General features: G+C 35.5%; 1 protein-coding gene across 3 annotated transcripts in view; it reads left to right on the top strand.

The window, feature by feature from the left end:
* Positions 1-13,476, top strand: part of DYNC2LI1 (dynein cytoplasmic 2 light intermediate chain 1) — a 20,264-nt gene continuing 6,788 nt past the window's right edge. Inside the window, exons 1-12 of one of the 3 annotated variants that reach the window (XM_053936895.1) lie at positions 1-102; positions 966-1,086; positions 1,487-1,521; positions 1,897-1,966; positions 2,045-2,133; positions 4,232-4,418; positions 6,863-6,931; positions 8,352-8,429; positions 9,909-9,985; positions 10,331-10,401; positions 10,839-10,936; positions 12,105-12,197. In XM_053936895.1, coding sequence (XP_053792870.1) covers positions 89-102; positions 966-1,086; positions 1,487-1,521; positions 1,897-1,966; positions 2,045-2,133; positions 4,232-4,418; positions 6,863-6,931; positions 8,352-8,429; positions 9,909-9,985; positions 10,331-10,401; positions 10,839-10,936; positions 12,105-12,197 — 1,002 coding nt within the window. In that variant the 5' untranslated portion in view covers positions 1-88. Of the gene's footprint in view, positions 103-292; positions 413-758; positions 841-965; positions 1,087-1,486; positions 1,522-1,896; positions 1,967-2,044; positions 2,134-4,231; positions 4,419-6,862; positions 6,932-8,351; positions 8,430-9,908; positions 9,986-10,330; positions 10,402-10,838; positions 10,937-12,104; positions 12,198-13,476 lie in introns of those variants that run through there. The other 2 variants (XM_053936894.1, XM_053936893.1) reach the window with 2 other exon arrangements.

Consider the following 13,476-nt stretch of genomic DNA (forward strand, 5'->3'; position numbering starts at 1 on the left):
CGTCCCTGCCCCCGCGGAACTACAGCTCCCGGCGTGCCCCGCGCCGCTCCCATGGCCACGGGCAGCCGGGCCCGCGCCCCGCGCAGCGATGCCCAAGGCCAGGTACCAGGGAGCCCTGCACGGGCTGGAGACGGCGGACCGCTCCCGCTGCCCTGGGGGAAGGGGCCGGCGGCCGGGGAGAACAGCCTGGAAGAGGGAGGGAGGGAGGGAGAGAAGGAAGGCTTAAAACGGGCCGTTCCGGCCTCTAACCCTAAAGCGAGCGGGGCCGAGGGCAGGTGGGGCACGCTTGGCCCTTGTCCGGTTGCTTCTGTAAGGGACCCCACAAAAACGGGGTGTGCAGGTGGCCGCGGGTGGACCTGAGCATGGGGAGCCTCGTTGCCCTCTCAGCAGCTTCCCGGCACACCGAGCGCAGGTCTGGAGCTCTCCCGAGCCCTCCGAGCCGTGCCCGACTGCAGAGGCTGCCAGTCTGCCGCTGGCTCCTGCGGGAACACGCAGGAGCGTGTTTACTTATCATGCCACAGAACCTTTTAAAGGTGTCTCAGTACCGCAGTGGGCTGCCCGGGGAAGAGGTGAAGTGACCGTCCCCGGAGGTGTTTTAAGGAAAGCCTGGACGTGGCATTCAGTCACCACTGGACTTGGTGGTGTTCGGCCACAGGTTGGACTAGATGATCTTAGGAGTCTTTTCCAATCTAACTGATTTTGTGATTAAATGTACTCCAAAAAAGTCTCCCGCTGTACAGCTGGTACGTGCTAAGTATGTGCCACAAGTGGTTGCTGGGGTTATTGAGGAATGTCACTTCAGCTGGTTTGGTTAGAAGTACTTCGACAAGCAGAGAGCAGGTGATGTGAAATAATAATACTAATCTACACCACAATAACCTTAATTTAGATGTTTGCAGGAATTAGAGCCTAAGGTGTGTCTTTTCTCTAATTATTCTCTTCTTACTTTGTTTTCTTCCAACTAGTGATACTTTATGGGATCTTGCTATAGCTGAAGTGGAGAAGAGAGAAAATCCTGATGATGATGATGTCAAGCCAGGGGAAGTTTGGGAAAAATCAATATTATTTATGGGAAACAAAAATGGGGTAATCTAAATACTGTACAATTCTACACTTTTCAAACATAATTTGTGTCAGGGAAAACATCTCATATTTTCAGATAATAAGGTTCACTTAATTTTAAAGACATAATACCTCATGGTCTCATTCTACAGAGGTCTAATTGATCACTAATGTCTGTTTTAAGTACAATGTTCATATTACTGTATTTGTCATGTCTATTAGTTTATACTTATAATAATGGTAGAGTAACTTGATTCTGATTGAAAATTGGACTTGAGTTTCCACTATAAGGCTGCAAACAGTTACATGCATTTGCAGTTTTCTGGTACTTTATTATTGGAATGTTAAATGAATTTGACTTAGTGATACAACTTTATGCTTTAAAGACAGTACAGCAGAATTCCTCTTTGTTTTTAATTTCTAGGGAAAGACCACTATCATACTGAGATGCCTTGAGAGGTATGTGTTAAATATTATAAAGCAGTTTTCAGCTGTAGATTAAAAAACAGTCATGTTGTGTGATAATTCATAATACATGTAAGCAGATGTGTTCTGTGACTGGTTGATCACTTAGGAATGAACTTATTTCCTGTCATTATAACCTCTAAGGTGACCCTTTCAGTCCCTCTCCAGTGTTAGCTGAAATGAATAATTTCTTTGGGCTGCTGCTGCTGCTTCTCCTGTCTTCAGTACCTGACACCTCCTGTCTAAAAGTGTCCTCCCTGCACTGCTGTCTCTGAGCCAAATTCTGACTGATAAATACAATTTAGTAACCACAGAATTAAGTTCCTTTCTTTAGAAGATCCTGACAAAATTCAGTTACTTTTCCTTTAGGGAAGATTCTCCAAAGCCAACATTAGCCTTGGAATATACTTTTGGAAGAAGATCAAGGAGACACAATACAGTGAGTATAAAGTATAATTTACCATATCTTTATATATATGCACACATCTGAAAATAACATAAAGAAACTCTTTTGCAGCCTAAGGATGTAGCTCATTTTTGGGAATTAGGTGGTGGAACCTCATTAGTGGAACTCATTCGAATACCAATCACTAGCTACAACATAAGGTAAGTGTAAATATTACAATTCCAAAGTTAATTTGAGCTTTCCTTCAAACATTAGTAATCTCTAGACCTTTTTTTTCTTTTTTTTTTCCTGAAAACCTCTTTCAAAGTGTAAGATAGAACATTTACAGGGTTTTGCTAAGTATCACTGTAATACCATGATGCTTTGCTTTGGTATTCCTTTTCATGCTTCTGTCCTAAATAAGCTCTAAGTAATCTCAACAAAACATGGAGGAAGTAGATTGGCCTTAAGTAGATAGAACAAGAAATACAGAAAAAGATAAGACATAATATCTTTATGCTTAGTGAAGAGCAAAAAAACAGACTTGAGGACACATGAAAAATAAAATTTTGCTTCCTACTTCCATGTGCACACATAGATGCTCTTTCTGTGACTAATATTTTAGGGTGAAAAACAAGGCAAAAAAAAAGTGACAAAAAATATCTCTCGAGTTTTGGGAAATTACCTTTTAATAAGGAAGTCATTTCCCAACAGAGAGATGACATTTCCAGGAGGAACCAGAGCTATTGAAATAATTTGAAAACAAAAGGAAACAGAAATTTTGATCCAATTAAGAGAATGTAGTGAGAAAAATCCATTAAAGTAATGAATAGCATAAGAAGAAGACATATATGAAAAGCTGCATGAAGAAATGACAAAGTGATAGGGGGTGCTTTTTAAGTTTTTTTTTTGTTAAGGAAGATGGGAGTTGAAAGGGGAGAAAAGGATCAAAAGGTAAGTTTTGTATTATGATGTATTGCTTTATTTCATTAGTATTGAGCTTTGACTTCTGTGGGGAAGAAAAAGGAGGGATAGAATTTTTATCAGGTATATTTGCTTCTGTTTTGACTACTGAGATAATGCCATTATTTGCTGAGAGACTAAGACAGAGGGAATAAAAATGAAACACTTATGGCATGTGAAGCTCTTAGTCTATAGAAGAGCTTGGGTGAGAAAATACTAAGTATAATTTTTCAGCCCCTGACTAAATGAAGTTAATTGAGCTCTACCTCCATCAGTCTTTTCTTCATTTTTTACTGATAATGTGGAGACTCTTAAGACTGTTTGCTGGGATAGCCATGTTCTGTTAGAACAATTCACTTCTGTTCACAAGGCTATATTTTAACATGCCAGGAAAAATTCTACTATTTCAACAAATATAAGTGCATTTTGCTGGTTTTCTCATCATTGTACTCAAGCAATTTGCTTATTTAAAAGTTCCATAAACTATATCTAGTTTCATCAAGAGACTTTTCTCTAGATTTTTCTTCCCCACAGCATTTTAAAATGAAATTGAACACTCAGTTTGATTCGTAGCTTTTGTAAGACCACTCTGGTCTGGAATTGCCTTTTTCAAGTTGGGCTAGAACGAGATAGAATGATGGCATCCATTCAGATTACTGCATTTGCAATGATCTTTACAGTTGCACTTAAATGCAGCTGGTGTTTTGGGAGGCAGGGTTTTAGAAAAAGAGGACTTCAGATATAAAACATTTCTCATAAACAATCCACCTTTAAAAGTCTGGTAGTAGTAAGGATATCATGAGTACTCTTTTATCTTTCACAAGACTTTTCTCAGGCTTCCATTCAAAGTTCCAACAAACTGTCACAATCTATGACATATATTGTTCTTAACCAGGTTTTCTTCATTTCATACTAGAAAAAGGATAATGAAAGTAGAGAACTTTCCCAGGTATACAGGGAATATAGGTAAGAGTTAGGAAAGATCCTAGCCATTGGCTAAAATTGCTTGGTCTGGGGTTGTAGACTCATGAGATGGCAGGGATACATAACAGCAGCAATCCTCAGTCATATAGGAAGGAACTACAGGGCTGAGGATATTTGCATATTTTCCTGTTTGAAGACAGTCCCCAAAAACAATGCTTGATTGAAAGTTGCCAAAATAATAGTTCTGAACAAGAGATAAGGGAAAGGTTTCTTCAGAGTGCCGAATATCCCTAAAAGCCATCTTGCTTTGCTGTCACATTTAATTCTGTCTTAGCAGGTAGATGTTCACATTTGCACTACAGGTGTGGCTTTGGATAAAACGCTGACTGCCTCATGCGCTAAATTTGTGACCAAATAATGCCTATTTAATAGGTCATTTGCTGTAGTTCTGGTATTGGATCTCTCCAAACCTAATGAACTCTGGACTACTATGGAGAACCTTCTGCAGGTCACCAGGAACCACGTGAACAAAATTTTAACCAAACTAAAAAAGACAAACCCTGAAGTAGCTGCTGAAATTAAACAGAGAACATGGAACAATCTGCAGAGGGATCACCCTGTAAGTTACTTCTAATATTTTCTCCAGATGTCACAGGCCTTTATACAGTTAAAGATAATGCTTTAGAAAATCATAAACAACTCTTTTAGATTTTTATGCATGACTGAAAATCCATTTGATGTAGATGAACCTGTTCACTGGAAAATTATAGCAATTTAATAAAAATTCAATAAGAGCAGAAACAAGGAAAGAAGGTTTCTTATATCTTTTTGTTAGATATCTAATGTGATTGTTATGGCATGTTACACCAATCAAAAGAAATAGTTTTAGAGTAGCAGTTTGCTTTTTTCCCCCCTCATCTTTTTAAAATGAAGATGAAAACTAGAATGTACAAAAGTCATTTAGCAAGAGACTAGCTGAAGGTACAAATTTAAGCAAAGAATATAGTTATAACAGCCATCAACATGACTATATACTTTGCATTTATTTAAATGTCTATCACAAACTCAATGCCTTTTGATAATCTGACAACTAATTAAATTATAAAGTTTCAGAAATGTTAACATCAGTACTTTAAACATAATTGCTAACTAAATCTCTGGAAAAGCTAAACTAGATTATGCGCAATAGAAATGAAAAGTCATTGTGCATTAAACCTCTGCAAATGTTGTGTGTATATAATGCATAAATAAGTATTCAACAATTCAAAGACATGGCATGTAAATCTAGTTCCTGTAACTTCTATAAAATACTTCAATACAGCAAGTGCTTGTCGAGCTCAGAAATTGAAAAGTAACTCAAAATATATGAGAAAGCAACATACGCAGCACTCCGTAGATTTGGCGTATGGGGTTTGATATTGGGATTATTTTGGTTTTTACTTTTAGGGAAGGTAATTCACAAAAAGATAACACCTACCTGCACACCTGGCAATAAATTATGACCACAGTACCTAGTTTCATATAGGGGTTTACATATCAGAAAACTGCACGCTTATTGCAATAAAGAAAAATAAATTATGTTATTATTTGTTAAGAAAACTTGTTATTCTTGCATTGTAGGAAACACAATTATACCTTCTGAACTAAAATTTCTGTTTAACTTCTATTATCAAAGACATCAATAATGCAATAAAAATATTTTATTTCTGCTTGGTTCTCTTCTTACTTTCATCATTGTTCAAAGAAAAATTGTACCAATTTATTAGAAGTGCTATCTTTTATAGTCAAATTAAATGACAGTTTATTGAGATCTTTATGTGCCTTTTAATGGCTAAACATATTTTTATCATAAACAGGAATCAATTAAATACTTCTATTTCAAAGGATTAAGATATATTCTTTCAGCCTGGCTAAAGAATTATTTGCTATGATGATAAAAAAATATCAGTTGCAGACCCTGTTTAAAAAGGCTGAATGCATCTTAAGTACTCCATAGTCAAAAATAAATTCCACAGTCAAAACATGAATAGGGTTCAATATGCTAGTTTTAAGGTTTTTGATATTATCCCAAATTTTTCTCTTAGTTATGGAACGAAAACTATTTTTTCAGTTTTATGTTCTATATACTCTTTAAGTTGTGATAGCTTTTCTTAAAGCTTTTTCTTTGACAGTGTATGAGTGAAGCCATTATTTCTCCTCTCCAAGCAGAGGATTTTCAGTATGTGCAGCTTTCTGTCAACATTCTGTCATTTAAACCTGTCTGTGAAATACCTGGGGTTAGGAGGGAGCAGTTTGGACCAGCCTCTGCTACAACACATCTTTCTTGCTGCAGCCAAAGCAGCTTGAATAAATAATTGCTTGAACACATGAGGGGATTATCTCATTTCATATGGACTAAGAGCAAAGCCTTCCAGATCACTTGAGATTTCTTGTAATTCACTTACTTAAATTTTTATCCCACATTAGCTCTTTAGCACGTAAGTCTGCACTCTCAGACCTGTTTTCCTCCATTGATACGGATTCACATTTTCAAGATTGTTGGATGATGTTTCCTCTTTGTACTGATATCAAACCTTTGAAACTCACATTAAATATTGTTTAATTGTTTGGAAAACATAATGTGAGGAGGACAAATGTGTGACACAAGCAAATACTTCAACTTATTTTTTTGAGATTTTGTCTGCATTCTTTTAGATTTTAACCAAAGAAGGTGAATGTGTCAAAAAGCCAGTTTTACTAATCCAACCAGGCAGCTGTTTTATGAATACATGAGGTTTTTCCTCTCTTCCTTTCCCATCTAATAATGCAATATATAGTGTAAAAGCCCTTTTATTCCAGTAAGTGTTGTAACTGCTCAGAGGGATTACATCCTGACAATTTATGAAGAAAATGGGAAAATGGTAGAATATAATATGGTTATTGCAATAAACTTGATTCCTCTGCCTTAAGGTTTGGAAAACCTTGTCTTCTGTGAATTTATTTTAACCTCTTTTAGTTGCTTTAACAGTTACAATCTTCTACAGCTTGTTTACAGAGCTTAATTGTCCTATATCTTTTTAACAGGACAGTGCATTAGTTGACCCTTTTCCAATACCCTTGGTGATAATTGGAAGCAAATACGATATTTTTCATGTAAGTAATACTTAAGTACCTTTTAATAATTAAATTATTCCCAGAAAATATTCTATTCTTTTCTATATTTCACTAATATAACAGTAATCTTTTGAATTAAGTGTGGACAGCCAGTGTTCTACTACAAAAAAAACCAAAAAAATATTTCCATCCAACAGCATTAAGGAAGGCCTACTGTCATTCCTTCACAAAACACCCTCAAACTGATGATTTTTGAGATGTATGTAGAAAATGCTTCCCTTTATGGTCTGCAGCAACCTGTATCTCAACAAGAAAACACCACATGGATGATTTCCTTTTACAATGAGAGAAATCCAGCTCCATGTATCCCTTGTGACAACAGCTGTAAGTTTATGGCAGTGAAAGAGGGGTGTATCTCAAGTCAGCTGATCGGTTTTTTTTTATAGTTGTGGCAGCTTCAGTCTGGAACTTCTTTTAAAGTACTTCCTAAGTTTCTAGAGACAAGTGAGGAATTGCATCTTTTATGGAGGGGAGGAAAGAAATGTCATAGTACTGCTGGATTCTCTTCCAGGACATAAAAATCCCTAACAAATGCATATTCACTGCATTTGATCATGAGAAACTAGGACAGTATGTTTGATTTCTAGCAGTTGTGCTGGCAGCCTGTGCTTCTCTGGATGGCTACACACTGCACTTGATACCTGGCTGACTATCTGAGTTACTGAATTCTTTATTAATAAGGGACTTGCTTTCTCTCATACCAAAGTTTTATGCTGAGCCACGACCCCCTTAAATGGCTGTCATGTAATAAGGACAAAATGCCAGCCTGATTCCTTTGGGGACCTATGGATTGACTCCTGCAGGCATCACTGGGACCAAATTTTCACCCATTTTATCCAGGGAATGCCATCTGTATGATCTTAGATGAAACAAACATGGATGAAAAGGTATTTTAATGCACCTTTCAAATCTTGCAGGTATTAGAATTTAGACAGCATATACCCAAAGATTTACTTGTGGCAAGCACATTTCTCTCTGTGCACCTCAATGAAAAATCCTGAGAGAGAGAGAAATGTGCTTGCCACATTTACTCTAAATATTTTCACACACACAAAAAAAAATCTTATTCTTCCAGTAGGCAGCATTTCTACTGGTAAAAATTTCAAACAATATCAAACAAATAAATTGAAAATTAAATGTGCATTCTCAATTTAAAAACTTTTCCTGGACTAACATATTGCCTGAATTAGGCTTCATCTGTAAAAAAGAAACAAAGAGAAATTGTGACATTTCTTTTTAGAGTAGGCTGTTACTGATTCTGACTTAAGATATAATTATGCTGACAGCTGAAAGCCTTATATATTGTAGCTTAAGTGCACTGCAGTTTATATAAAAAAGTTCTAACTGTAGTATTTTGGGTTTTTTTCTTACATCTATGTTCCTCTATCAACTTTTTCAGGAGTTTGACTCTGAAATGAGGAAAATAATAAGCAAGACACTTCGATTTGTTTCACACTATTATGGAGCATCATTAGTGGTGTGTATATTCACTTTCTATTTAAGGCTAGAGAATATGAACAATATTTCTGTTACAAAACAGTATTTTTTAAAATAGTACTATAAAACTCCTTGAGAAAATGGGATTTTGTTGGTTTACAGTAGCTTTCTTCATGAGGCTATCTGTTGAACAAGTCACTGTACTGGCAGGGGATGAATAGACATGCCTTGTGAACAAACAAACTACACAATTCCCAGTATCAACAAACACTAAATGAAAATAGTTACCTGTTAGCCAACTTAGTTCCTCATTGAGTTTACTGCATCTTGGGCATTTTTTTGGGGTTTTTTGGTACAAGAAAGGAGAATGGGCAAAAGTGATTGCCTTAGATTGAATTAGAGAACTGGCCCTTTTGGTAGAAGCATGAACTTAGAGCAAGTGACCAAGCTTTTGTAGATTTAAAATCATTGGCTCATTTTCACAGTAGTTTATGTATACCAGATTACTACACTTAGGGTGTTGAAGAAGGAGGAGCTTCCTTACAGAAGTGGGTAGAAAGATGCCAACGTGAGGACAATGAAGTATTTATTTTAGTTTGTCAGATCATTCTCTGAGTAAAGACAGAAACATGTATGCTGAGATTCACAGTCCAAAAATGCTGCATCTTGGGCTCACTGTGCATCAGGTCTAATTGTATCAACCATCATTTATGTAATAAATAATATTTAATAGTAGCTTAATGATTACCAAAACAACTTCGAATACTTAAAATCCCAGCATGTCCTTTTGCATCCACATAACGCTTTTTCACTCTGACACATGAATTTGTCTTTTGTTAACTGAGAGTACAAATGTCTTGGTTGGGGTTTTTTAGTATTTAAGCATTATTGTAATTAAAAATTAGTATATAAATCTCTTTGTGCTAAATCCTGATTGTCCTTGAAATGAGAGGGAGAAACCTAATTTCCCACAGCAGGGATCTGACTTCTTTCTCAAAGACATGAATCTGTTAGGATACAAAAGCCCTTAGATAGGAAGAAGCATGTTGTTTGAGAATATATCCTGAGAACTGCTTTCTGATAAATCTGTACCTTTCTGCCACTTTGAAGCTGTTTTTATGACAATTATATAGTTATTGATTACATTTCTAAATGTTTATGGTATTCTGGATAATATTTAATGTAATTTAAAATCTTAACTCATTAGTCTTGGGGAAAAGATTTGTGTCTCGTAATGTGCATATTTCAAAAGTTTTGAATCAGTATTTTAAAAATTATTCTTTAATCTTTTATTTATTCTACTTTTAAATCTTTCTTGATCTATATATTCAGTAACAAATATATTCATGTTTTTGAAAGGGAATGTGAGATTTTTATTCTAGTCAATTCAGTGAACATATACCAAATTTACTGGGGTCAGGTATTAATTAGAAAGGCTCTATCCTCTTTGTAGATGGCAAAATGCACTATATCTATGATGGAAGTTTGTAATGTATATTTTGTTTTCTGATTCATTTAGTTTACCAGTAAATCTGAGGCTCTCCTGCTGAAAGCCCGTGCTCTTATTAATCACTTGGCATTTGGCTACGATAGAAGGTAATGTTATTGTTCACCTATTAAATGTCTTGCTCAGAACCTAAAATTACTTATTAAAAATATTTTAATCATATTTTTTTTCTTAAATATTATCTCTGAAAGATTTTTTTTCATGGACTTGGACTCCTGTGACTCAGCTGCCTATCTCTGCTAAGGATAGTGATAACTCCTTAGTTTTGATTATCAAATGAATGAAAAACCTGATTACCACTGGAATTGAGTACTATTTTATTTACATGTATTTATATGCAAACCACAGTAAGACTCTAGTCTTAGCTAGAATAGTGTTATTTTTCTGTTGATTGCTAAATGCTCACTTGATACATTTTCTTTTTTTCTGTTTAGCAAATCTGTATCAGTGGATCCCAGCAAACCTCTCTTTATACCAGCAGGCCTGGATTCCATGAGCCAAATAGGTTAGAACATTTACTGTTCATTGTTTGTTGCTTAATTCTTTTGAAAACAAGAAAAACATTTTAAGCAAATAGATAAAATTACAGCACATCAGTATCAGTTTTAACAGATTACTGAAGGAAATAGCTTACAGATTTTAAAATCATGATTCAGTATATTACTGAGACTTATTTGTGCAGGTTTGTTAGGTAGTTTATTAAAGTCTCTGGACTATGTAAAACAGTAAAGTACCAATCAACTTAGATCTGAAAGAAAATAAAATACACAAAACTTCTCAGCCCATTTCATGGTAGGAGATCAATGTTTTTTTCAAACTTATTGCAGCTTGTCAGTGTAGAAGGTTAAATGCTAAATTAGATGATGGTTCATTATGCAAAATTATTCTGTGATTTATGCTGTTATGACAACACACTTGTCTTATGTGTGCTGTGATCCTCAGGACCACCACCCGCCTCTGACAGTGATCTTGGAAAGTTGCGTGCTAACACGCCTTTGGAACTATGGAAAAAAGTATTTGAGAAAACATTTCCTCCCAAGGTAGGGATGTATATGCCATGCATACAGCTGCTTTTCTTACAGAACAGCAGCAATATCCCTGCTCCTTTCTGTCTTTCAAGTCCACTAACTGGAATTTCAGTCTCACTTAGGAATTCTCTTTAATACATTTTTAAAAGATAAAGGCTTGTATGTAGTAGTGCTTCTAGATCTTCAGTCACCTTCCTACATTTAGAAATTATGAAAGATGCTGTTCTCAGTATAAAATGCCCCAACATGATAAAGACTAAACTTCTCAGAAACTATACAGAAGTGCTATTTTTCATGTTAGTTTTCCTCATAGCCTTTAAAAACAAAATAAACAAGTTTCCTCCTGCATCCATCCTTCCAAGTACCCCCTGAACTCCCCCTGAAACAGATGGAGAAATGAGTACACTTCTCATCTTGCAAGCCTTGTGGCTGTTCATCAGTGTATCAGTCTAATTAAAGGTTTAAACATTTGCCAAATAGATTCACAGTCTCCTGATTTGGTTCCACAGCAGTCTTTAAACTTGGAAGCTATTTTTATGCATTGTAAACCTCTTTATCCATTGCCTCACCTAAGAAGTAGAATTCTGCTTTATTTTATTCCATTACTGGTATTATTGCCTTCTTGCTACTTTCCATTTGATATGATTAAGGAGAATTGTGCAGGACAACATCTAATAAACCCTCCCCCCTTGATAGTTTTTCTTACTATTAGTGTATTTGCTTCTTTGGAATTCAAGTTATAGTTCACTCAAGGCTAGGAAATGAAAATGCAGATATTTGGCAAAGACAGCAATCAGTTTCTCAGCTATTGAAGTAATGTTTCTGATAACCAGAACTGAATTCTAGTCATGAGTATTAAATAGTTCAGCAAGTGCAACCTCAGCTGTGCCCTAACATCATGGAACAGAAAGGATATTTTCATTTTGATGCTCAAGAGTAATAACTAACCACCAGATAAGAATGTTTTCTGCCCTTTAGAATCTAGCTGCACTCTTATTTTTTCTTCATTTTACTGACAGGTTTTTTTTAACTAATCTGTTTCCTGTAGCACAAAATTGTAAATGCAAGTTTTTAATATATTTGTATTAAAAGCAAATACTTTAATTTCTATAGTTTGGCTTTTTCTTATTAAAAGAAGATAAATTCTATCATTTGGGGTTTTTGTCTTTTCTCCTTTTAGAGTTTCTGTGATTTACAAGATACCAAGGACCCTGCACAGGATAGTCAATATGCTGAGTATGAAGTTGATGTCATGAGAGCTCAGAAAAACCAGGTGTGTGGTAATTCTCCAAATGCTGTTCCCAGTCAGGTATTCCAGAACCACCAGCACTGCTGAATTAATAGTATATACTCGTACCTCCCCTTTTTGCCTTTAAATAATTTCAGCTTTAGATTTAAGCTTAGTAGTTGGTTGTGAGGTTTTTTCGCATTCTTAAGATACTAAGCCAGTAGACCATTGTTAGATCTCGAAATTTTGGCTCTGAGTTTCTTTAGAAATTAATAATTCAACTTTTGCCTCAAACTGTACTCTAAAATTAACTCACTAAAATAAACTTCAAAGCTTTCTTGAAAGTCATTTCCTCATTTCTTCAGTCTGTTCTCTCATTTGAGTGTTGACTAACAGAAAGTGTAGGAAGCAATATCAAGCTCTGTGGTGGGGACTGTTTACTTCTGTCTTTCTCCTTCAAAACTTATTTAAACTGGAAAAGTACTGAGATGATAACATTTCTAACTTGAATTTGCTGGCTACGGATATTTTATCTTAAATAGAGTGAATGGAATTGTTCCACAAAGTGATGACATGTGGCTTAACCCCTGAATTCCAGGAAAGACCTTTAGTGGGAAACTGTCTTCTATTTTTTTCTTAAAAAATTTGCAGTGTTTCTGCCTTTCTCTAGATTAGTGGAGAATTAATTTTATAGAAAAATTCTTTGGCAGACTAGATGTAGGTTAAATGATTGCCTTACAGCTAACAGTATATAACATCAGCTGAGTAGCAGTACTGTATAGAACAGTTTTCATCAGTATGGGTATGTTCATAGGTATGGGTCTGTTAAAATCAAACCAAGATTTACCCAAAGAATAAAGCAATTTCAAAAATCCCCTGCAGCCTTTGAGCCTGTACATTACCTGCAATATCCTGTTAATGTAGGTATCAGTTTTGAATTTCTGTCGCATCAAGAGCAGTCTTAGAAATCATTAAAATTTGTAAAGCACGCTGCTTTTGGAATTTATAATACAAACATACTCAGTATAGCTACATATCTCAAAACAACTATATGGTGTACTAGGTTTGTTATTTTTACATAATAATTGTTGCAAAAGAAGATACTGGTATGTATTGATTGAATCATACAGGAAATGATTAATTTTCTGTTTTTAAATAAAAGAGACAGGCTTTTAGAATCTTAATCTGTTCAAGGGCATTGCAAACCATTATAGCTTCTTTTTGTTGGACTACTACAAGTAATTTGAGCATTAAAGAGAAAATTATTTTTGTTATCTGCAGTTATTTCCTAAGTTTTTATAATGAAGTTTAATTTTTACAAGAT

This window comes from Vidua chalybeata, chromosome 3 (assembly GCF_026979565.1).
Source record: "Vidua chalybeata isolate OUT-0048 chromosome 3, bVidCha1 merged haplotype, whole genome shotgun sequence".
Classification (NCBI taxonomy): domain Eukaryota; kingdom Metazoa; phylum Chordata; class Aves; order Passeriformes; family Viduidae; genus Vidua; species Vidua chalybeata.